A 26,039-nucleotide genomic window follows, 5' to 3' on the forward strand; every position below is an offset into this window, starting at 1 on the left:
ACACCAATACGATGAATGAAATGAAGGACTCTTCAACCCCAAACTTACCGCACCACAAAAGGAATATAACTGTGGTGGCTCTTTCCAGAGCGCACAGTGCTGTTCAGTGAGCCTGAGGAGTCACCATAAGGAGGGCGATAAAGCCGACCATCCACATAAGTACTATTACAGTTGTAGGACTGCATTAGAAAAGGAAAGAATCAAAAACAAGTCATCTGAATGTATCCTGCAAGTTCATCCAGTACAGAATGACTTGGAATAGCTCTACTCAATACTGAATTCTATGTCTTAAACACCTTACTTCCCAAAGATGTAATGTTCCACAGTGCACTTACTGATGCTGTTGATTTTGTGCCATGGATATCACTAGCATTTTTCCTGTTGCAGGCATACTTGAAAGCTTTTCGCACCTCCTTGTTGAAAATAATTCGGAAGAAAAAAATACATGGACCCTGTGGAAAATACAAGAATACGTCTATTAGCTGAGATGCAGGCAGACAAGGCCAGATGGATCTGGTTCCATCTGCAATATTTGGAAGAAGTTCAATCAATAGTGGTAGAAATTTGATGCTATGACAACAAGGCCTGAGAAGACAAACATGGCCTGCCCAGAGCCCGGAAACCTACCTGTGCACTACTGAACCCAGCAAGGAGGTAGTGGAAGATGAGAGTGTCATTGTTTACTGCCAAAAGAGCCAGCAGCCAAGTGACAGTGACCAGCAAAAGAATCAAAAATGCCGTTCTCAGTCCATTACTGAAAGAAGCATAGATAAGGGAGGTCATATTTCAGAGCTGCTGCCATGTTCAAAGTGTTTCAGGCACTGTGCTTGCTACTTACACAGAACTGCCTTTCTTTTCAAAGCCATGGTGCTTGTGTGAGCAGGATGCCCGAGCAGCAAGGATGGAAACAAACACATTCATCTGTGGGGAAAGAAGAGGTCACACTGATTAGAATAGCCTGAAGGAGGTTCTACAAGACTAGGCTGATAATCACCATCATTATCCATTTAACTTCCAGGGCTACAGCACTGTGATACTCACTGAAACAGCCAATGCGATTGGCCCCGCAAAACTCCAAATAATTGTGTCATACATAGACAGCCAGCAGAAATCAGGGTTGCCATAGCCTTCTGGATCCAAACCCACAGCCAACCCTGTAATTTAAGTTTTCATATTACTCTCTCATTTCCATCACCTGACACCAAGAACTTCCTTGCAGCTTTTGTAGTTTTAGTACAATGGAAAAAATATAACTTATGTCAACTGAAAGACATGCTGTAAGCCTGCAGTACACAGCAAGAATTCTGCGGAAAGACGAGTCTTTAAAAGTTAGGATTTAAGCTTATGGAGTTGTTCTCCAGACTGACCTGTAATGAAGGCTGGGACTCCCCAGCCAATCATATAGTAGAACCTCATGGGACCATAGTTGATGTCTCGTACTTCCGTCAGCATACGGTACATGTGTAGACCGTCCAGAAACATCCAGGCAAAGGTGCACATGTAGAAGAAATGTAGCAGAATTGCAATCACTGTGCATACAAACTAGAGGAGAAAGAGAGAGAGAGAGATTTAGAATCACACACACGAAAAGACACAAGAAATTAGAAAATCTTCAGGTGTTATTGACAGAACAGCAAGCCTTCATATTTTACTTAAGTTTACACAGTTATGGACTTTTATTTATTATATTATACAATGCACAGGAGGGGAGGATAGTATGTTGGTATAGGTCATCAAAATTGTGATCATACCTGTTACATGACAATAAATACCTGGGACAATTATTTTCTCCAGGGACGCTGCCAACTGGAGTTTCTGTTTTCCTCTCCTCCAACTGGTAATGTCTTTACCATGGCATTATTTTGCTTATGTTTAACCACTGAGATGCATTTCTGTTTTTTTCTTTGTTTACTTTGAAATGTGTGTTTATGTATGCAAACGTGCCAGATTTATGTATATAAACTGTGCTAGGGTGGCTACTATTTTTAATATACATAAACTAGCCAACCGCATACGCCGTATAATTATGTATTGATGGGTGAACACTTCCTGAAAGACACAGTTGTCCAAATGGGGTGGTTTTGAGGATACGACTGTAATTGAATGAAAAGATGGAACTCTGGAGAGAGCAACATACAATTGTCCGTGACTGAAAACTGGGTTTGGCAGATACAGGCATATCGTTTTGAAAGTGTTTCCCTGTGCCTTATTAATTGTCATTGCAAAGGCCACTCTAACAGGAAACTGTCTGCGTGTAAACATAAAAGGCAAATTTGAATCTGATGGGGTCAGGGATTCCCTCTCTCTCGCACCTGTGTGTGTATGTGTGTGTGTGTCTCTGTTGCACGCGTGTGTGTGTGTGTCTCTCTGTTGTGCGCCTGTGTGTGTGTGTGTCTCTCTCTCGCGTGCGCCTGTGTGCTGTAAGTGAATGAAAAGATGGAACTCTGGAGAGAACAACATACAATTGTCCGTGACTGAAAACTGGTTTTGGCAGATAAAGGCATATCTTTTTGAAAGTTTGTCCCTGCGCCTTATTAATTGTCATTGCAAAGGCCAATCTAACAGGAAATTGTCTGCGTGTAAAAGTAAAAGGCAAATTTGAATCTGATAGGGTCAGGCAAATCTGGGGAATAAGGACAGTTTGTGAGGTAGGAGCTGCGATTGTTTTACACCCCAGTACATTGCGGTGAATGCTGAGAACAGTCAGTCTAGTGCCTTTACAGAGACTTCTTGCTGGCATGAGGTTTCTGAGAAGCATGACGACTGAACCAATTTTAAGTTTGACTTTATGCAGAGGCATGCCAGTGGGAGTAATGGCTGCTCGGCGGGTCATGGGAATAATGCCGCCGGATCGCCAGTCGGCATCGTTTATGGAAGGAACTACGACGGTATGTGATCTTCTTCAAACCTCCGACTTTCGTTCTTGATTAATGAAAACATTCTTGGCAAATGCTTTTGCTCTCGCGCAAATTGTTGGCTCTGTAGTGCATGTGCCATGGTCAGCTGCTTAGTGAATTGTTGGTGGGTGGGGCTCGGTCTTGCGTGTGTCTTGCTTACCATGGACTTAGTGAATTATATATATAGATGATCTGGACAGGAATATAAACAACAAAGCTGGTTAAGTTTGCAGATACCAAGTTAGGTGCATTGGCAGATTATCAAGAATGAACTGAATCACTGCAGAGGGACTTGGACAGCATACAGGCTTGGGCAGATATGTGGCAGATGATATTTAATGTAAGTAAATGTAAAGTATTGCACATAGAAAGTAGAAATGTTAGGTTTGAATACACAATGGGAGGTCTGAAACTTGAAATTAAACCTTATTGGACACTCAACCTCCAGGCAGTGTTCAAAAGCCATTAAGAAAGCTAATAGAACATCATGGTGTGTAGAGTACAAGTCAGAAGTGATTATGCAGTACTCAAGCTTTGTATCACACTAGTGAGGCCTTGCCTGGAGTACTGTGTACAGTTTTAGTCTTTGGGCTATAAAAAAGATGTAACAGTGCTAGGAAAAGTCCAGAGAAGAGAAACTAGGCTGATTCTAGGACAGCAGGGTATGAATTATCAGATAAGGTTGAGGATGTGACCTTTTTCAGTTTAAGCAAAAGGGGTGACATGATTGAAGTGTTTAAAATGATGAAGGGAATTAGCACAGTGGATCAAGACAATGACTTTAAAATGAGTTCATCAAGAACACAGGGACAAAACTGGAAATTTGCTAAAATTAAATTTCACACAAACAGCTACAGACATATTCAATAAGTTAGCAAGTTGTGTGGTAGACAGTAGGAGTTTATGGACTTCAAAACTCGACTAGATGCTGTTTTGGAAGAATTAGGTGGAGAGGATTAGCAAGCTTTGTTGGACTGAATGGCTTGGTCTTGTCAAATTTTTCTAATGTTCATTAAAGTATGGTTGTAATCTGCTAACTGTTCTAAGACTATAGTCAGTAAAGAGTGCAACACAAAAAAGAACTGAATCTGTTCAAATCAATAATAGCTGCTTTGAGTTCTAAATACAAAATTTAAAGTAGCAGGGGGACCCGAATGGAATCGGGGCTGCAGGCAATTCAGTGAAGTACAAAACAGGAGCCAAGCCATAAGATGCCCAGGGTGAGAGAGAGAGCGAGCAATTTGGCAATGCCCCACTACAGGATGCTGTGTTTCTTAACTATGTAAGGGTCCCCAGTAGTAGATACTCTGCAGGTTGGTAATGTAATGATAGAACAATGGGGAGTGGATGGGCAACCTGTGGTTCAGTATTACAGGGAAACCTTTGGGCCGCTAAAGGAACTCTAGAAGTATGCCCTCTGGAATCCCCAAGTCCATTCTTGACCCCAGACGTTTATTCCAGGGTATCCGTGGAAGTAGCTAACTGAATAGGGCTTAAAACCCCCCTATTCCTGATGATGTTTAATCCAGTTAGGTATTGAGAGGAGAGCTTGTGGCAGGCACTCAACTTGCAGGAGAAAGAGAGGCCAGACAAAGAGAACAGAAGACAAAGTTAAGTTCAGAATGGGATCCTAACTTTATAGTTTAGGTAGGCAACTGAATCAGCCACCCTACACAACAGAAGGCACCCATAGCCTGCATAAAAGGAGGCCTAGAGTAGCATTAGGATTTTGTTTGCTTTTTTTTAACCTTGACGCTCAATTTTTTTATATATAATAAACCTTTTTGTGTACTTCAGCAACCCTGGTGTTATTTGGGTTTCAAGATGGCTTGAATACACACCTATTACTCGTAATAAAGTAATGAGATGCATTTTGTTTGCAGTTAGTACCAGGCACTTGCTGCATTCTGAAAGCTGCTATCAACCCATCACAGCCCACTTCTGATTCATTTGATCAAACATCAGCTGCATGTTGTGCCCTCATAAATGTGTTTCTCCCTTCTGCTCTTTAACAGTGTTGTAAAAGTTGCCTTTCCTATGAAATGTGCCCTTCCCACTAGCCCATAACAGTGTGTGTGCTATAATAGTAACCTATCATGTTACTTTTCGCTGTACCATATAGCTTCAATCATATACTGTATGCAGTATAACATGAAAAAATAGGCATTTGGATTACTTCTAATATTGAATTTATCCCTAAATATACACCTGGACCAAACAAAATACAAACTTAGGTATAGATACACTAACATGTTCACCTGCTTTAGCACACCGACACACAAATACACTCAAACACTTTCTCACCGGGTTGTCTGCTTGGTTGATGCCCAGCAGAAAGATGAGCTCAGAGAAGAAAAGTGCTGCCACCATGTTTTTACTGATGCTCGACTGATTGGAGTTCAAGGAGCGCAGCAGGACAAGGATGGCAAAGGTCAGAAAGAGGCTACCAAGGGTCACTGCCACAGTGGCATAAGTGATCATTTTGAGGGGCAGGATTTCTCCATTCTGGAAAAAAAAGAAAACAAAAGTAACATTGCTATACGTCAGCACACACTTGCCATCTTTCAACTAAGCAGCACATAATATTGCCAATTATTTACAAGCTCCTGAAGTTTACAGGCATTAGATGACATACCTCTCGATGGGACACATCCATGAGCACTGCAAAGCTTGTCATGTGATTACACTGGCAGCTAATGTGGCTCTGATTGCGAAAGACCACCTCGCATCCTTTAGCTGACCACCCACCTGTGCCTCCAATTCTGTAAGGTAAAATACAAACATTAACAGTCACGGCTGGTCTGTGACATCATTTGAAACAAAGGTTAGCTGTATGTTAGTGAGAATAAAATGGAAACTTTCAAGTTAGCCAGCCAGCTCTGTCACCCAATTTCAAACCAACTGAATCCAAACAAGACCAAAAAAAAAAAAAGAAAGCAGAACAAAGTGTAACTAAGGGTATGTCCACAGTACCTTTTAACTTTAAAATGCAGACATTAGTTTCACTTTTTGCCTTTTATTCACACCTCCCAAGTTTTTAATCACCCAAAAATGGAGACAGTTGAAAACGCTCTTCAGAACCATATAGTCATTAAAATGCAGCTGTGGATGAGTGAAACCTGAAGGGTTTGAAAATGCAGACTGTAATCACGCTCTGATTGGCTTCTGCATACTTTGTGTCCTTTTACCCGATTGGACTCTGCTCATTACAACGTCCCATTCCCTGATTGGTCACCCTTCATGGAAGAAAACCATATTCCAACATATTAGACACAGAGGAGTTACTTTCTGTGCCGCTCGTTGTGTTGCTTACCTGTATACTTCTAAATTTCATTTATTACAGTTTGAATGCTGCATACATGTGCAAAAGAAATTTACTGTCTGCTACAAATTTGTGATAAATCCCATGGCCAAAAGCATTACTATCCCTTCAGGGATTTTCTCTGCCAATATACACATGCCCAGTGTATGCAAATGTGTACATCTTATTTGTTTTTGGTCATTTTAGTGTTTAGTGTGAAAACGCTAGTGTGAATGGAGAATGTTTTCATTTCAAAACACCTTTTTCAAATGAAAACATAGTAGTGTGGATATAGCTAAAAATGGCTACAGTTAGGCCTGGAAAAGCCTTTTAAAAGAATAAGCCAACAGTTCGGTGATGAGAGTACAACAACAACAAGAATTTATTTCTTGCATGGCCCAAAATCACGCAAGGAATGCTTCAATGGGCTTTAACAGGCCTAGCCAAGACCAAACGCTTGAAAAAGTTGTTATGGCAAAGTATTTGAAACTAGATACTAGGGGAGGGAAAAAAATCAATTCTGTCTTCAAAATTATTGGACAACACTCCATAAATTAGAGTTTTACACGGGTTTATGAATGAAATGGTAAATGTGCACAGCAGAAAACATTTTGCATAAAAAAAACGGTATCATGTGAACTAAAATCGAAATGCAAAGCAGCGGGTCCAGATGGAGTATCGCCACGACTGCTGAAGGTCTGTGCATCGGAACTGGGGGGTCCTCTACAGTGCATCTTCAACCTGAGCCTGGAACAGGGGAGAGTCCCGAGGCTTTGGAAAACATCTTGTATCACCCCAGTCCCAAAGGTATCACATCCTAGTGAGCTGAATGACTTTCGGCCTGTTGCTCTGACATCACATGTGATGAAGACCATGGAGAGGCTGCTGCTTCACCACCTGAGGCCACAGGTTCAACACGCCCTTGACCCTCTGCAGTTTGCATATCAGGAGAAGGTGGGAGCGGAGGATGCCATCATCTATATGCTACTTGGACAGAGGCAGTGGTGCTGTAAGAATTATGTTTCTAGACTTCTCTAGCGCCTTCAACACAATCCAACCTCTGCTCCTTAAGGACAAGCTGACAGAGATGGGATTAGATTCATACCTGGTGGCATGGATCGTGGACTATCTTAAAGACAGACCTCAGTATGTGCGTCTTGGGAACTGCACGTCTGACATTGTGGTCAGCAACACAGGAGCGCCACAGGGGACTGTACTTTCTCCGGTCCTGTTCAGCCTATATACATCGGACTTCCAATACAACTCGGAGTCCTGCCATGTGCAAAAGTTCGCTGATGACACTGCTATCGTGGGCTGCATCAGGAATGGGCTGGAGGAGGAGTATAGGGACCTAATCAATGACTTTGTTAAATGGTGCGACTCAAACCACCTACACCTGAACACCAGCAAAACCAAGGAGCTGGTGGTGGATTTTAGGAGGCCCAGACCCCTCATAGACCCAGTGATCATCAAAGGTGACTGTGTGCAGATGGTGCAGACCTATAAATATCTGGGAGTGCAGCTGGATGATAAATTAGACTGGACTGCCAATACTGATGCGCTGTGCAAGAAAGGACAGAGCCGGTTATACTACCTTAGAAGGCTGGCGTCCTTCAACATCTGCAAAAAGATGCTGCAGATGTTCTATCAGACAGTTGTGGCGAGTGCCCTCTTCTACGCAGTGGTGTGCTGGGGAGGCAGCATTAAGAGGAAAGACGCCTCACGCCTGGACAAACTGGTGAGGAAGGCAGGTTCTATTGTTGGCATGGAGCTGGACAGTTTAACATCTGTGGCAGAGCGAAGGGCGCTCAGCAGGCTCCTATCAATTATGGAGAATCCACTGCATCCACTTAATAGGATCATCTCCAGACAGAAGAGCAGCTTCAGCGACAGACTGCTGTCACTGTCCTGCTCCACTGACAGATTGAGGAGATCGTTCCTCCCCCAAACTATGCGACTCTTCAATTCCACCCGGGGGGGGTAAACGTTAATATTTAACATTATACATAGTTATTGTCTGTTTTTCACCTGCATTATTATCAATCTTTAATTTAATATTATTTATTGTATCAGTATGCTGCTGCTGAAGAATGTGAATTTCCCATTGGGATTAATAAAGTATCTATCTATCTATCTATCTATCTATCTATCTATCTATCTATCTATCTATCTATCTATCTATCTAAAGGGTAACTAGAATAAATAATAAGTGCATCCTTGGAGAAAAGGTCCTTCGAATAATGAACTTTGGGAACAATGGATAATTTTTTGGATAAATGGTTTCATTTTTGAAGAAAAAATGAGTGATGCAAATTAAAAGGGATATCTTAAAAATAATAAAACACATAAAGCAGTGAATAAAAACAATGAAAAGGTATAAATAAATACACATACATACAAAAGTAACATCGCTTCCATGCATACAGTACCTCTCTTTCAGATCAAGCCTAACACCTGACTCAGGCTCAGAGCCCCTCTTCTCTCACAAATAGACAGCAGTTGGCAACATTAACTAAAGTGTAAATTCAATTGTGATTCTGTCAATCAAGCCATATACAGCAGTAGGGAAAAATGAATTGTGATGCCCTGTGGTGAGCACCCAAGGCTCATTGAGGAGCAAAGGCTGGCCCGGTCTTTTCTGATTCCACAGAAGAACTACTGTAGCACAAATTACTGTAAAACGTAATGCTAGTCATGAGAACAAGATGTCAGAACACACAGTGCAACGCAGTTTGCTGTGTATGGGGCTGAGTAAGCACAGTCTGGTCACAGTGCCCATGCTGACCCATGTCCACCTACAATAGACTGTGGAGCAATGGAAAAAGGTGGTCTGGTCCGATGTAGCACGTTTTCTTTTAGACCCAATGGACGGCTGGGTGTGTGTGTGTTGTTTACCTGGGTAAGAGACACCAGCAAGTTGAACTCTGAGAAGAAGTTAAAGCAGCGGAGGGCAATGTCATTCAGATGGTGCAGGCTGGCTCCACGTTCTCTCTTAGTCTCTTCAGCTCATCCATAGCTCACTCAGGTGGTGGAGACTTCAACAGCTGTGGTCCTCTCCAAACTGAACCGAGTCTTGGCTGCCTCGAGTGGCGTTAGCTCGGAGCTGGTTGTCCTTTCATCTTTCTTCTCGCTTGCACTGGTGTATCTTCGATCCCTTGAGAAGACGCCACCTTGCTCACACCCACTCCTCTGAACAATCAGTGAGGACGATCCTTCCCTAGACTGGTGATCATTCACTCCATTGTGGGACCACCGACCGCGCTGCCTTTCCCTATACTGGCTGGCTGGCTTGTTTTCTCTCTCCACCCCAGTGCTGCTCTCTTGGCTCAGTTTGCGTTCTTTTATTTTTTTTTCTCTCTTTCCTTGTTTTTTCCTTCCAGCTTTCTGCACTCATGGGGACATGGCACAGCTGCGGCAATCAGCAACTCCTGGCGCTAGCTAGGGTCACAGGCGATCCTGCACCTGGGCACTAAGTGCAGGGCTGTCCGCTTTCACATCACAAACAGGAACCGCTCTCACCATTATACAACACCCCCAACACAAAGAAGTGAGTGTGTTAATTATTTATTTATTCAAAACAGCCACTTTCTGAGCCACAGACCCACTATACCACAGTGATGATCTGGGCAATGTTCTGCTGGGAAACCCTGGATCCTGGCATTCATGTGGATGTTACTTTGACATGTACTACCTGCTTAAAAATTGTTGCAGACCATGTGCACCCCTTCATGATAATGGTATTACCAGATGGCAGTGGCCTCTTTCAGCAGGATAATGCACCCTGCCACAATGCAACAAGTGTTCAGGAATAGTTTGAGCAACAAGGCAAAGAAGTCCATGGTCTCATCTTGAAACTTAACAGGAATTAAAGGATCAACTGCTAATATCTTGGTGCCAGATACTGTTAAGTTCATTATCATGGTAAACATACTCAGATGGAATTATTGCTGTTGTCCCCTATACGACAATGTATCTTCCTAGTTGGGCGGCATGGTGGCGCAGTGGGTAGCGCTGCTGCCTCGCAGTTGGGAGACCTGGGTTCGCTTCCCGGGTCCTCCCTGCGTGGAGTTTGCATGTTCTCCCCGTGTCTGCGTGGGTTTCCTCCGGGTGCTCCGGTTTCCTCCCACAGTCCAAAGACATGCAGGTTAGGTGGATTGGCGATTCTAAATTGGCCCCAGTGTGTGCTTGGTGTGTGGGTGTGTATGTGTGTGTCCTGCGGTGGGTTGGTACCCTGCCCAGGACTGGTTCCTGCCTTGTGCCCTGTGTTGGCTGGGATTGGCTCCAACAGACCCCTGTAACCTTCTGTTCGGATTCAGCGGGTTGGAAAATGGATGGATGGATGGATCTTCCTAGTTGGCATGCATGGATGTTGTTAGTTTTTGTGATGATAGTATTGAAGTTCTCTTTCAGTTCATAAGTTGTGCATTTTTTAAGTAACATATTTCATATTCAAATTGGTGTGCTTATTGAAGACTAACAGATACCACAGAACACAGTCAGAGGGTCTTGTGGTGTCCTTGCCTGGACGTGTCAGAGCTGTTTTGGCGGCGTGAGAAGGGCCAACGCAATTTTAGGCAGATGGTTTTATATTGAGTATACAGTACATAAGTATAAAAGTGGTTAAATAAATAAAAAAAAAAAAAAACATAATAATTTCCTTCACAAGGGCTAACCTAATTCTAATAGTCATTGATAAAACTGATTAAGCCCAGTTCTTTCAGTCAGATACTGTATCACATACTTGAGAAGACAAGTGGAAATTAAGGGAAAGTGCACTTAAGCCAGAAAGCACTTATTCACACAAAGGCTCATGGGAACAGGGAAAAGACTACTGAGCAATTAAAGCAGAGACCGTGTGAGCTTTTAAGATGATTCTGGATGAGATGTTACATTCTTGATAGACTATACTGTATATAAAAGTTGGTTATATAGAAAGCCACTCAAGTTCTTAATTTAAGTAGTAAAAAGTTTTAGAAACAATAGTTCAAAAAAAAAAAAAAAAAAGATGACAAGGTCTGGACTTACGGAATGGAATGGTTCCAGAAAACACAGATGGGCTTTGACCGTTCCTCTGTCTCAAAAAGCCGAAACTGCACGGTAATTGGTTTATCCAGTATATGTTGCAAGCGCTCCTCATTGTCGTGGATGGATATACTGACCACTGGTGTATTGATCACTGGCCTTTTTGGGACCCTGGAGAGAAGCATACATGGTCAAACAGAGCACAGGACACCACTATATTGACTATATTACTAAAATGTCATTAGGGCACATGATGTTCTTAAGATTTGTTGGTTTGATAGGAAAAGACTGGCAGTGTGTTTGCTCAAATACCTCAGACTCCTCTTGTCTGTATCATACTGTTCAGGTAGAAGTGTAGCTAAAGTCTGGTAAATGATGACACTAGCTATGGCCTCTTGCCCAGAAAGGTCAGGGTGCCTTCTTTTCCTATTCATCGTTCTGTTATCTTCCTTGATATGGGCTTCTGTGATTCTGGATGCTGCGCAAAGAATTAAACATCATGATACATTAGAAGATTGAGATGAATAGAAGCAATAGAAGAACAAGAAATAAGGAGGCAACATTTTTACAATTGGTAGAAGAGGAGCAGCAGATATAAAGGTTTCTCCATTGGATATTCAGTCATTATTGTCTACAGTACACTTCACAATAAAGACTATTCAAAAGCACACAGAACAGGAATAATTTCAGACTGACAGAAAAACAACTCAGGTAGGCCTGCATAGGGATTTGGTATTGAGATTTGAACATTTTTAAAATGGTACACTCTGACTTTTCCATTCTTCCTAAAGCTTATAAAAAAGTGGTTCTGACTTTGCTTACTTTTAGTCTCTGCAGGTTTGAAGACAGAGTCTGGCAGTGTCACAGATGTATCCACGTCTATAGGCTTGGCCCCTCTCAAAGCTTCATATCTGGGCAATTTGGCACCTCCAAAGTTCATCTTGTCTAAGCGGTCCACTGAGATCACTAAAGAAATTCAAGGGGTTCGTCAGTCTATCTTGAAAGTAATGTGAATCTCAGCTTACTGAATCACCATGACACTTCAGGTTGCTTACCAATATTTGGGGTGACAATGGTAAAGGGGCTGAGATAAGTTTTCTTCATGTTTTGGGCCAGTATATTGGCATAGTCTTCATAATGCCGTAGGAGTTGTGCTGTACCACCTTCAGTGTTTTGGATCAAATCCCAGTGAGCTTTGTTCTTTAGGTTCAGGAGAGAACTGCCAACTCTGAACAGATTCTGTGGAGACAGCAGCATAATATTTTCTGAACAGCACAAAAATATGATCATAAGCCGCATAAGATATGCTCAACATGAGCACTTAAGCTTGATGCTGGATGTGCTCAGCCATGAAAGCCCACAGGGATTACTTAGCTGTAAGCATACTTATAAGGAAATATGGTTAAACTATACCTGAGGCAAGGATTCCCAGGCTGCTTTATGTGGAGATACTCACCTCATTGAAATGCACATCTTGGGTGGCCGCCAGACCAAAGCCTTCCTGTAGATTTTCATACTTGAGGATTCTGTCGATGAGTCGATATGCAACTTTTACATCACTGCCAAAATATACAGCTGTGTGCTGGCTGGCATTCTGTAACATCATTGCCATTTGCCGGGACTTTACAGCATCCAGGAATGACTCATTGCGTGACAGCTTGTCAGACTGGATTAAGGGAGGATAAAAAAGAAAGATTATAATAAACAGTATATAAAAAACAAAGAAAAGAAGTTGGTAGTGTCTAGATTTCGAAAAGTAAAGGGAAGACTTAACGTGGGTATTCCAGGTTTAGTAGCACCCACTCCTAGTAGTCTGTGCTTTCAACATTTCATAGAAAGAGCTCTTTAAACATGCGCCAGCCTACTTCAAGAGTTTTGCAAACTCAATTTAATGAGCCATCTAAATTTCTTGACTGAGCAGCAGGCTGCACCCCACTGAGCTAATGGGCTACAGAACTCCCGCTTCACAAATCGTTTGGCTTCATTTCCCAAAAATGAAGAATCTTAGTGATTAATGAGCAAATTTAAGAAGTGTGTTGTCACTTTAGCACTTTGAGATTTACTATTAATGTAAAGTGCCCTATAAATAAATTGCATTATTATTATTATTATTATTGTAGAGTCATCTTCCAGGCTTGACAAAGGTAAGGGATACAACCCTGTGACACCAGGGGTGCGATCACTAACTCTTCTGTCTCTTGTGTTATACACAAATCTGAGAAGATGCCCATTGACAGAAGCCAGCCAACCTGACGGAGCTCCGACCCTGAAGCCTTATCACTTTCTAGTCCCATTTACCTGCAGACAATGGCTGAACATCGTTTTTGTTTCTTATTGTACCATCGTGTGCCTGTTATTTTTAACATGCCTTATTATTTTGAGTAAATGGGGTGGTCCAGTTGGTACCCCAACATTTCATCTGGACTTTTGTATTACTCATGGGTCGATGACAGTGTACATAAAGTATGAGCTACTTTTTTGTGCATTTCTCAAAACCGCTCTTAAGTAGCCACTTTACAAGCAAGCATAAATTATTAATTAGTAAACTGCGCTGCTAAGCTACAAAAAAGCATTACAAGTTAACTGAAAAAGTTGTTTGATAATAATATCATTATATGTTTTTGTTGTTGGTCAGTCAGTGGAATAAAAAAAGACGTGAAATTAATATAAAGTAACATAATTTAAAAACCAAATACGGAGAGTATAGATAAGCCCAAACTTGGACACATACCTTTTTTTAAGGAATGATGGGCATGCCATAAAAAAAAGCACACAAGAAAAGCCTGTTCTTCTTTTTGGTGACAGAAATTTTTATGTTTACTAAGGTATGCAGCGGCCTTTCCAAGGTTGGGAACATGAGCTAATTTTACAGATACAATGAAGAGAATAATTTTGCATAACAGAACCTATTTTACTCTCTTTCAGGCATATGGACACCAGCTGGATAGCCTGGTATATATTTAAGTTATATAAACTGTTATTTTTCCACAATCATTCAATGTGCGTAATTATGCATTAAAAATTCCCATACACTTTTGGATACTGCATTGTGTGGTTAACTTCTCAAATTTATAGCGCAATGTTTCCCAAATTTGTGGTGTCACAACCCAGTCTTTCTAATGCCGGTGTGTTCGTGACTCACGGGGGTTTGTGGGCGTGGGTTATTGGGGGTGGGTTGGGTATGGTATGGGGTCTTCTGTTAATTTAGCGTGAATATCAGAGCAGGAGGAGTGATGTGGTCCAAGCATGATTGTCAATGCTTTTCCTTCTTGGTGATTCGAGCACGATCATAAGAGTTGGGGTTGGGGAGATCGTCCACAATCCACCTGTGATCCTGCCGCTGTGAATTGAGTGTAATCATTGGTGCATTGGGGGTAGTGTGGGGACTGGCTGGGGATCGGTGAGTGTTTTGTCTGTGGTCATCGACAACCAACTTCCAATGCTGCCATGCCCCACCATTGGGCCACAGCCCACCAGCAATGCTGCCATGGCCCACAAATTGGGAATCGCTGACATGGGGAAAATATATATATGAAAACAGCTGAAATGCATTTTCCATATGGCTATGTCTTTACTTTAATTTCTACATGTTGGGAGTTTGCTGACAAGCAGCACAGCATTGTTTTTAACGCTGTTTGAGAGTTAATTATACATGTCAACAGGTACGCACAAAGGAAAGACCCAGTATTACCCAGTAGCCTTCCACCAACACTCTTGTTGTTTTTTGCCCTTTAACATACTGCAAATTGGTTTAGATGAAGTCATAGTATCCATAAAAAGGGAGATGTACATTCAATGCTCCAAGAGACAGGATGTATGAATGGATATTATTTACAGCACAATGATTTATTTTAAGTAATGTATAAGTTTTAGGTTCATTAGATGGGTAATGTCAGTGACACAAACACTGAATTCAATGAATTTCTTGATTTTAGCTGTATATCTCTATCCAACATATTAAGCCCCAATTCCTGTCCTCTTTTCTTTCTTTCCATTTCTCCACATATCCAATTGCAACACAGAAAATGTCGCAGTAAACGTAAAGTTAGCTGCAACATTAGAACACTAAATCTTCAAAAACTTTTAAAGAACAGAAATATCATCAACTTATACTGTACATCGGTAATTAAGAGCAGAAGAAAAACTTTTAATGAACCTAACAGTTTACCTGTAAACATAATACTATGAATGCTTCAGTGCATTGGATTATAAAAATGCTATAATCACAAGTGTAAGTCTTAGTATTCAAAATATTTAGAGAGTTGCTGTAACGTGAATTTAATATATTGTGTGGATGTCACTGTCTATGGTTACAGTTGGTACTAGAAGACGACCTTTTAAGAAGCAGTTAGAAATTAACGACTAGATCAGGGAGCATGCAGATTACAAGGTTTTAACATGCTTATTTATTTACGATGGGTTGTGAGTGAACACTCTTAAATTAGCAATCAGTCTTAAGATGGAGTTTACGATGGTCTTAGTGTTATGATGATGTTGAATCCATCTTTAACCAACTGCAAAGGCAAAATGAATACTCACAAAATGCTTCAGTTCCAAGAAAGTGACAGAAGTGCAGTTGAAAAGATTCGGTGGCAGCCAGCCCTTGTGCTCATCACAGTGTCTGATTGCTGTACCTATGAAAAGGAAGATGGGAAGTGGGATCAGAATAAAAAAATTGGGACAGTTTCTCCTGCTGATACACACTCACTCAAAAGGCTTAAAACTGGTAAGAAGTCGGCAGCAGCTGTATTTGTGAAATGCCATAGCCGCTGCAGTCACTTTATGCATTTCAGAATTCAAATGTGAACAAATGGGTGGAAACATCTTAGCCGCTAAACCATATGCAACCAAGTGGTGTCTACACAGCATTCCAGATGAAGAGCTGGGATAGGAAGACTGTACACAGGGCTTTGAATTTGTACTTACTAAAAAAAAAAACTTATACAGTACAGAAATTAGACTGGAGTACAGGGAACCCTCAAAACATAAGCAGAGCTGTGGACAGAGGTACATCTTAAGGGCCTTGCCGGCTTTACTTCGCCACAACCCACCCATAGAAGTGCCAACAAATAGAAGGTCTCAGTTAGAGGGAGGGTGCAATAGATTAAAATAGTTTGAGACCAACTTTATTTTTACCTATTGATCCTTTTGGGCAGGGAACTGCAGCAGGGAGTCCAAACTTGGTCCGGGGCCACCAAATCTCTGCCTCCATAGCTCGAGGACAGCTGTCATAGATCACTACAGAAAAAAATGAGGCTGTTAGTGTGGATGGAGTGGCCATCTGTGGCTAAAGATCGCAAAAGGTGAGGAAGACTGTCAAATTTTCAGAATTGTCTTTTTCTCACATTACACCACACCTATTTAGTAGTCCTAACACTGTACCTTACGAAAAAGTAATATTTGACATGAAAGCCCTTTATACATTCAGAATACTGAACCCATTAAATAATATGTATGCCTTCTCCCTCATATAGTTGAAACACGCACCTTCACAGCCATTCATGGATACTTCTGCAAATGGGTTGTCACACTGATCACACTTGCGCCCTATGACCCCTGGCTTGCACTGACACTGCCCACTTTCCAAGTCACAGTTGCGAGAGAAGGAGCCTGTAGGATAGCAGTCACAAGGATAGCAGGTGTCGTTTCCCAGTGGCTGGTAGTGGTTCTCCTGCAGACAGAAATGGGCATTAGAATGTCTCTTCTTTTTCCTGGTTACACAATCATTCCTGTTTTCTTGGTCTCACCTTGCACCGGCAATGTCCACTTGTCTTATTGCAATCAGGATCGAAACCTTTCTCAATCTGACAGCTGCATGGTCCACACATTGGGTGACCCCACCATCCCTTTGGACAGGGCTGATCAATCCTGCACAAAAATATCAGTAATATTAACTACCTAGTAGGAAAAGTCAGTGGAAGGAGAAGGAGGAGGACGGTGTCACTTACTTATTCTCACAGTATTGCCCTAAGAAGTTTCCAGAGCACTCACAAATGTACCCATGAGAGGAGCTTGGCTTGCGTGTACAGGATGAGTGGTGTTCACAGGGATTTACATCACACACGTCCATGCAACTCTCCCCATAGTAGCCTGAGAAAGAAAAGCACATGGCAGATCAGAGAAACTGGACATTGTCAAACGGAAAGTTCCAATAAGGATGAACACTACAAATCAAATCAGTGCGAACAACAGGCCCTGTGTAATTCCATGTCCCTGCTCCTTTATGATAATCATCAAAATCTGCAGAATAGATATCATCACTTGTGTTACTCCATTATCTCATTCCTTAGAAATACATTCACAACAGTCACTGGTCTTCCCACCCTATTTGTTCCCTCTTACATTGTGCAATTCCAGCATGATGAACATCTCTCCATACTGCTTCCTCTTCATTCATCCACTTATAGGATCTACAAAGTTAACTGCCAATGTCTGGATCAACTCAACTCCCTCAAAGCCACCATTACTTGCAGCGTACAGAGACGCGAGTCTCTATTGCATCATTTCTGCTAAACTTCTCATTACCTGGATCGCAGCTGCAGGAATAGCTGTCCCAGTCATCATTGCAGTAGCTATTAGCTGGACAGGGGTTGGAGTCACAAGGGTCTGGAAGGCTGCAGCCACGCTCCACATTCACTTTCTCCGCCTGATTCAAGTTTAGTGCCACTGCACTGGCTGATGTCTCACCGATGCGCACACCCTGCTCCACGAGAACACATCAAGCAAGATTATAACAAGCTTAGCACAGAGTTCCACCATACACGAACATCTTGGCACATGACTGAGAGATAAGGAGATCAGTAAAATGCTTGCATATGATAGATAGATAGATAGATAGATAGATAGATAGATAGATAGATAGATAGATAGATAGATAGATAGATAGATAGATAGATAGATAGATAGATAGATAGACTTTATTAATCCCAAGGGGAAATTCACATACTCCAGCAGCAGCATACTGATAAGAAAATATTAAATTAAAGAGTGATAACAATGCAGGTATACAGACAGACAATAACTTTGTATAATGTTAACGTTTACCCCCCCCCGGGTGGAATTGAAGAGTCGCATAATGTGTGCTGAGACATACTGTCTCAATGCAAGCCATGTTCATACATTTTTATATCCTGCTTATTCAGTTCGGGGTAGGGGTGTTGGTACCTACCCCTGGCAGTATCGGATGAAAGGCAGGAAAACGTCTAGAACGCAGCATCACGGAGCACACTTAAACACAATCTGAACAGGTCAATTTAAGTTTAAATCCATTGTTATGTGTAAGTTGTAAAAGTGAGATTCTTGCTTTTATGGCTCTCATGGACTAGTGGCAATGGTACATTACAAACAATAAACAATGAATACAACAACACACATGAAACACAACATCAAAAACAGATATGAGAAGTACGCATTTGATATACCAATACTCATATCGTTGTTAGTGCAAGAGGCTGACAAATAGTCTTAGAAGTTAACCTGTCACTGAATCTCAGGGTGTCGAGTGCTAACAGTGCAGAAAGAAAAGAGTAAGAAAAGTAAACGTGCAAGATAGGAGAAGTCTTTAATAATTCTGTTAACAGCTGCATTTTATATGTAAAGTTACACTTTCATTTTGTCTGACAGCACAGTTTCTCTGCGTAGATGGAGCAGTGATGTAACTTACACAATTTGTGACAAATATTATTCCATCTCTGTCAAATTGATATCCATTTGTGAGTTTATTGTTGTCCAGTGTTTCCAGAATTGTCAGCCTTTCCCAGAATGTGTGTGCCAATCTCTGCCTGAACACCATCTTCTGACAGCTCTTACTAAGGAAGGACAGCTCATAAGCTCTCCAAACTCCTGCTGCAGTAAGGAGTAGTTTCCTAATTTGGGAAAATTGATAACATGTTTCTCGCATCACTTTGAGATTTTTGAGCCAGTTAGGACCATTTTCCCCACTCTGAGACACTTGATAAATTACTGGCTTTGAACCCTATTTAGTTCTTGGCAGTGTTTAATTTGTACTCCCTAGGGCAGGGGTGGCAAACTCCAGGCCTGGAGTGCCGCAGTGGCTACAGGTTTTCATTCTAACCCTTTTCCTAATTAGTGACCAGTTTTCACTGCTAATTAACTTTTTCCCCATCACTTTAATAGCCCTGTTAGAAGAGTTCAGCCCTCTGAATTGATTCCTTTCTTCATTAAATGACGGCCAAGCAGAAATGAGATGTGAAACGAGCTAACAGATGACCAGCTAAACTGGGGCTTCAAACTCCAACCAATTTCACTCCAATCACTTTCTTAATGAGAAGCCAATTCTTGCTGTTAATTAAACCCGTTATTTAATTCCATGGCTTGTTGCTGCTCTCATTCAGCCACAGCACACATTTCGAAAACTGTTGTTTTTCTGTTCTTTCTAAGAGCACCGTCAAAATGTTTTGGTGACCTGAGAGATCAACCTTACCAAGACCATCACCTCTCTTTAATTTCAGATATTGTGTAATGGGCACAGGGGAGCTGGTCACGTGGTGGCTTGTTTTGTGTCTCATTATTGTTTGGCTACTAATTAAAGAAAAAGAAACAACTATGGGGCCTGAGTCAAGTTAATTAAAAGAAGTAATCAGCAGCAAAAACTGGTCACTAATTAAGACGATGGTAAGAATGAAAACCTGCAGCCACTGCGGCACTCAAGGCCTGGAGTTCGCCACTCCTGCCCTAGGGTTTTACCAGGATGCTTTTGTCTCCCCTTACATCCAGCTGTTAGGATATTTGGAAATGCTACATTTGGGAACAGTTTATATCCCCTGATCATAATGATACCCAACATCCATCCATACTTAAAACTGTATGAGCAGACCTGGGGCCTCATGTATAAACGGTGCGTACGCACAGAAATGTTGCGTAAGCCTGTTTCCACGTTCAAATCGCGACGTATAAAACCTAAACTTGGCGTAAAGCCACGCGGATTTCCACGGTACCTCATACCCTGTCGTACGCAAGTTCTCTACTCGGTTTTGCAGACTGGCGGCACCCAGCGTCAAAGCAGTGCTACTGTTCCTGTGTGGTTATCCTTTCTTTTTCAGATCAACATTCCTGACGCAGCTTTATTAATACACTGAAATTAACCGCATATTGTTTTATTAGTGTAATGCATCTGATTGTAATTAACCTGTAACAATATAATGGTCCAGGGAATAGCCATAGTATTCCAAATACCGTAACTGCTTTAGCGTTGTTACTCTCACTGAACCTTCTTTTTCTTCTTTCAGCTGCTCCCGTTAGGGGTTGCCACAGCAGATCATCTTTTTCCATATTACGCTCACTGCACCACTCGGAGTATTTATATCACTGTATCTGAGTGGGGAATCACAGCAGCAGCTGATCAGAAAGAGAATTATCAGGATACAGCATCAAGCACACGCTGTGTCAGCCACGGCAAAACGCTTCAGAGACTTTCCTGTACGGACCTCGCGGTTCAGAAACAGTTTCATCCCAAGAACTTTAAACACACTCAATCAGTCCATCAAGTGCTCCTTGTTAGAACTGTTTGTACTTATAATTACAATTACCTCACTGTAAACTTGCACTTCAGTTATAATATTGCACAACCTGTGCCACTTTATAAAGCGCATATTTACATATGACAATATTATTTTTAAGATGAAATGCAGCAAAATAGGTTGATTATATTATACACATAAAACTTTAACTTCATTTAAATAGTCTGTATTGTTAATAATTAAACATGTGAGGACACAGAGCTGCAGCACTAGCTAGTTCACAGATTGATCCTACCTCGTACTGTATGCTTGGTGGGCTGGAGCGACACTGGAAGGATAGATGGATAGAATAATTAAACACTTACTACGAAGATATTTCAATGTTCCTTAAAAGTTTTGAAGAATCGTCGTTGTAAGCTTACAGATGGCTTAACGTCTATTACAGAGCTGATTGTGTGGCGATTGGGTATTTGGAGAAAGAAAAGTAAGGACAGGAATTAGAGGTTAGTACGTTTGAAAGAGACAGTACTGCTGCAAAAATTTCATTGAAGGTTGCACACAATCACTGCGCCACCGTGTTCCCATGTTTAATAACATGCTTTCATTCCTATCATCATGAAAAAGATATCACGTATACATCTCAGTATTTTAATTATTCAGAGAGCTGTAGTTATCACGAATGTAATGGATTCTGTGTCCTGTTGGAGGAAGAGAAAGCCAGTTTAAGAACCATGTAGTGATTCACACACAGAGCACAAAGAAGATCAAATACAAAACAAAGCATTTAACGTGCTACTTTAGTTACGATGGGATTTGAGAAACTAGTAAATTAATCGATTTTAAGATGAAGTTTATGATGTTCTACTTTAATGACAAAATAAACTACGTGATTAAAGTGGAAATTTCGAGACTAAAGTTGACATTTCCTGCTTTTTTCCCCACTGTGTGCCTATTTTTTTTTCTGTGTACCCTAATAAGCTTTCATATGACACAGACGGTGGGCTACGACTCACCTTTTCACAGCGACTTGGATATGTGACAACTTCTTTTTTATTTCGGGCACTGTGCGACTTTGTAAACTTGATCTTTCGAGTTTCGCCGACACTCTGTCACTCGATCAACTTCCTTTTGTTGATTATATCAATGTTTAAACCAACAAATAGTACGTTTTTTCCTTGCCTCCACTTGGTATTCTCCCCGAAATTCTTATATTTTCCCCCATGCTTTTGCCATTGTCTTTTCACAGAAGGCTGAACTTAAGGGCTATTTATATTGCTTTGCATATTCAAAGAGATGTAATTCTGGGAGGAGTTGGGGCGGGACAGCAGGCGCGTGCACAAGCGTTACTTTTCACGCTGATCGGGATTTATGTAGAGGAAGAATGTGGAAGTTTGTGTACGCACAGATTCCTGCATCTGGATTTTTCTGTGTGTAAGCACATTTCAACTTTTGTGCTTACGTCATGTTATAGTGCGAATTCTACACACAGCGTTATGCATGAGGCCCCTGATGTGTATTTTCTTGTATTTCTGACTTGATGTTGCATTCATTGTCTGCTGGTGTAGTCCTTGGCTGTTATTGATATTGTGCTACTGCAAACCATCCATGAGAGAACTGGGAGTAAGAATTCTCTTTTACTGTGAACTCTTGACAATAAAACCTGAGGGAGAACTTAAGTGTATCTTACAATGGACCAGCATCCGATTCCATCTAGGGCTGATTTCTGCTTGTGTCTAATTCTGTTATGACAATCTGTTTCCCTAAGCCATGTAATGAATTACACATAATCAGTAAATTTATATTTAAAGTCATTTAAAAATGATTCCCAAGTCACAAAGATGTATGTGTATGTTAAATGTGAGACTATAAATATGTCTGGTGTGTGTGAATATGTACCCTGTGACTGACTGATTCATGTTTGTTTCTCTTTGTGCCAGACTTTGCCAAGACAGGCAATGGGATTAAGTGGGCTCAGACAACAGATTAATATATTTTCATCTTTACGATTTTTTAACAATAAAACACAAAAGGTGATGAGACACAATGGAAAGTAAATTCACGCTGATGAAATAAGCACAATGCACACTTCACCACACCCCATCTATAAGCACCCTTGGCTCACCTGCATGCATCCTCTGAAGCCGTGAAGAACACTGCCGTTATCTCCTGCCATACCGCCCACGCTCACAGTGTTCAGTTTTAGCCCTGGAAACTCAGCATCAATCTCAGTATTTGCCTGTAGGGAAAAACAGTGAGTTTAGACATCATTTTTGTCTTACAACTGAAATCCCAAGTAGATCTGAACCACAGATCCTACGTGTCTGAAGTCACTGTCTAAGTTTAGAATTCACTCTTGGGGGAGAGCTTGTTTTCACAGCCCTGCCAAGCAGCTTATTAGGAATATCATAACAGATTTTAATTATGCCCATCTGCTTATCTGCAGCCTGTGAAACACAACGTACCTGGTGCAGCCCATAGTCAAAATAAATGATGGCCTGGTATTTTGAGTCTGAATCCTCTTGTGTGCTTTTCAGTTCAACTTGCAGATAATGCCAGTCTCCATCATTGACCTTCACCTGGTCCAGCCTTAAAGAGGAGACACTTCTACTTCCAATATACAGGGCTAAAAAGATGTTCCCCTCGCTTAGCTGTGAACATGTCAAACAAAACGTGGTTATTAGCATTTGTGGGAAGTGACAGAAGCTTACCTGAAATACATACTTTGTGTAAAATCATTTGATCACTTTCCAGAATTGTGACCCTGAATTTTACTCAAAGGGTTTCTTAAGTTTAAAAGAAAGATTTCTTCAGGAAGTAACAAGTTCTTACTTGTAAATTTACATTCTGTATTACAGATTTCATTTTAAATTAATACATTTGCCATTTTTGCCCATTAACTACTCAATTACCCATAATGAAAAAGTATGACAAGTTTTCAGAAAAGTTTGCAAATTTTTTAATAATCAAAAACTGAAATCTCTCATTTCATATAAGAATTCAAACCTTAATCTGTTACTTTGAAGAAGCAATTTGGCAGCAATTCCAGCTTCAAGTATTCCTGGGGAAGTCTCGACAATCTCTGCACACCTGGATTTGGTCAGTTTCAAGCCATGTTAGATAGGATGGGAAATGTCTGAACTGCCATCTTCAGGTCTCTCCCCAGATGTTATATGGAAGTTAGCTCTGCACTTTGGCTGGGCCACTCAAGCACAATCACAGGTTTGATCAGGTCATTGACGTGCTGAAAGTTGAAACATCACTCCAGTCTGAGGTCATGTGCATGCTGAAGCAGGTTTTCTTTAAGGACTTTTCCATATTTGGCTGCAGTCATCCCCATTTCAGTTTCAACCAGTCTTTCTGTCCCTCCCACTGACAAGCACCCCCATAGCAAAATACTGCCACCACCATTCTTCACTGTAAGGATGGGATTAGGAAGGTGATTAGGAATGCCTGATCTTGGCTAGACATTGTGCTTGGATGTCTGCCCAAAGAGGTCATTGTTTGTCTAAACAGACCAGAGAATCTTTTCCCTCATGCTCTAAGGGTCCTTGAAAATGACATTTGTAAAACATCTACTCAAGAGTGGCTTCCATCTAGTCACTCTACCATAAATGTCTGATTGTTTGAGTGCTGCCGAGATGGTCGTCTTTCTGACAGGTTTTCCCATCTCAGCTTAGGACTTCTGAATCTCTGTTTGGTCACCTCCCTGACCAAAGCCCTGCTTACCCAGTTACTCAGTTTGGCTAGACTGGTACTCTAGGAAGAGTCCTGGTGGGTCAAAACTTCTTCCATTTCATACTTATTGATGCCACTGTGCTCCTGGGAGCACCCAAAGCTTTAGAAATGGTTGTATCATCTTGCTATGACCTATGCCTTATCACAATTTGATTGTGGAGGCCTACAGAGAGTTCCTTGGACATCCTGGCATTCCAATTTATCCTGACATGCAGTGTGAATTGTGGGACCTTATGTAAACAGGGGTTTGTCTTCTGAAACAATGTCCAATCAATTCGATTTGCCATCAGTGGACAATCAAGTTCTGAACACAAACGAAGGGGAATTAAAGTAAACATTCAGCCGCTGGATGCAGCTGACCACAAATTGGACAGCCACTGTAAAGAATCTAAATGCTTATAGATATAAGAGATTTCAGTTTTTGATTTTTAATACATTTAAAAACCTTTCTGAAAACATGTTTTCACTCTCACTTTGTGAAAGATTGATGGGTAAAAATGGCAAATTTATCTATTCCAAATTAAACATACAATGCAATAAAGTGTGGAAAAAGTAAAGGGGTCTAAATAATTTCCAAATTCACTGTATTTGAAAATAGAATAGGCTTGTAGGGGCTGCCAGTTTGCCACTGGAGAATTTTATGCCACTCTTACTTGGTGTATTTTCTTTGATTTTTTATGTTCACAAAAAAAGACCACAAACGTTTCACTGATTTTATATGTCTCAAGCAACATATTAACCACAAGGCCGATGCCCAAAATGTAGGAAGTGGTAATCTGTCTCATCACAAATGTTAATTTCCACAGCAGGTGAAACCCACTGAAGTCACTGAAAACCTAACATGACAGGTCATACATTAAGCCTCCACTAGATGTCACTGGCAGCACAAAAGAAGAGCTGAGAATATGTTATGCAGTACCTGCAGACTGATGGTAGACTGTTGCTCAGCAACGGCCCTAAGGAGAATCCCATTGGCCTGGCGAGTGCGGAACATAATTCCAATGTACCAAGGCAAAGTGATGGTTGACGCAAGATTAGACCAGGTCACCAGGCTGTTTCCCTGAAAGCGCTGTGGACTAGCCATCACTGCAAAATCAAAACAGAGAAAAGTGAGCAAATTGACCTGTTGGTGCTGCAGTGCAGAGTGCTAAGTGAAATATTTAGTAAGTAAGTGAGCTGACAGGGCAGTTCTCAGACAGTATAGGAACATAGTACTAACAAAGCAGTTAAGAAGCATGCATACAGAAAAGAAAGGGGAATTTCTATACATTTTATTACATAGTTACAGATATGAAGTCACAACAGAGGCCAAACTGTATTTAAACCTCTTACACCCCAGTGCTTTTGCAGTGCCCAGTATGGCACAGATTCTTGTTTATCCTTTAGTCATCACATCCAAGAATGCCAGACATTAATATATATAAAATGTATTGCAAGGTGCTGGAATGGCAGGTTACAGAAGTCAGAGAGAAAAGGCACTTGTTCTTATAAAGTCCAGACAATAATCAGAAGTGTGACGTCAATGACATATACTGTTGCTCCAACAAAATGTGATGATGGCCAGGGTCCACAAAATGTACATACTGTACACCCCATCCACACCAC

At 41.2% G+C, this 26,039-nt stretch overlaps 1 protein-coding gene across 2 annotated transcripts in view; it reads right to left on the reverse strand.

The window, feature by feature from the left end:
* The window catches only part of celsr2 (cadherin, EGF LAG seven-pass G-type receptor 2), a 167,628-nt gene that overhangs the window by 13,550 nt on the left and 128,039 nt on the right, over window positions 1-26,039 (reverse strand). For both annotated transcript variants that reach the window (XM_028796553.2, XM_051924393.1), the window contains exons 9-30: window positions 25,354-25,520; window positions 23,162-23,347; window positions 22,822-22,935; window positions 17,746-17,920; window positions 17,169-17,310; window positions 16,968-17,088; window positions 16,708-16,891; window positions 16,357-16,458; window positions 15,760-15,854; window positions 12,677-12,886; window positions 12,276-12,459; window positions 12,043-12,186; window positions 11,533-11,698; window positions 11,224-11,391; window positions 5,533-5,659; window positions 5,202-5,402; window positions 1,368-1,542; window positions 1,042-1,154; window positions 839-921; window positions 628-754; window positions 336-452; window positions 49-179 (exon numbers count right to left, since the gene is read on the reverse strand). In XM_028796553.2, coding sequence (XP_028652386.2) covers window positions 49-179; window positions 336-452; window positions 628-754; window positions 839-921; window positions 1,042-1,154; window positions 1,368-1,542; window positions 5,202-5,402; window positions 5,533-5,659; window positions 11,224-11,391; window positions 11,533-11,698; window positions 12,043-12,186; window positions 12,276-12,459; window positions 12,677-12,886; window positions 15,760-15,854; window positions 16,357-16,458; window positions 16,708-16,891; window positions 16,968-17,088; window positions 17,169-17,310; window positions 17,746-17,920; window positions 22,822-22,935; window positions 23,162-23,347; window positions 25,354-25,520 — 3,232 coding nt within the window. The remainder of the gene's footprint in view (window positions 1-48; window positions 180-335; window positions 453-627; window positions 755-838; window positions 922-1,041; window positions 1,155-1,367; window positions 1,543-5,201; window positions 5,403-5,532; window positions 5,660-11,223; window positions 11,392-11,532; window positions 11,699-12,042; window positions 12,187-12,275; window positions 12,460-12,676; window positions 12,887-15,759; window positions 15,855-16,356; window positions 16,459-16,707; window positions 16,892-16,967; window positions 17,089-17,168; window positions 17,311-17,745; window positions 17,921-22,821; window positions 22,936-23,161; window positions 23,348-25,353; window positions 25,521-26,039) is intronic.

The sequence above is a fragment of the Erpetoichthys calabaricus genome, chromosome 3 (genome assembly GCF_900747795.2).
Source record: "Erpetoichthys calabaricus chromosome 3, fErpCal1.3, whole genome shotgun sequence".
NCBI classification, from domain to species: domain Eukaryota; kingdom Metazoa; phylum Chordata; class Cladistia; order Polypteriformes; family Polypteridae; genus Erpetoichthys; species Erpetoichthys calabaricus.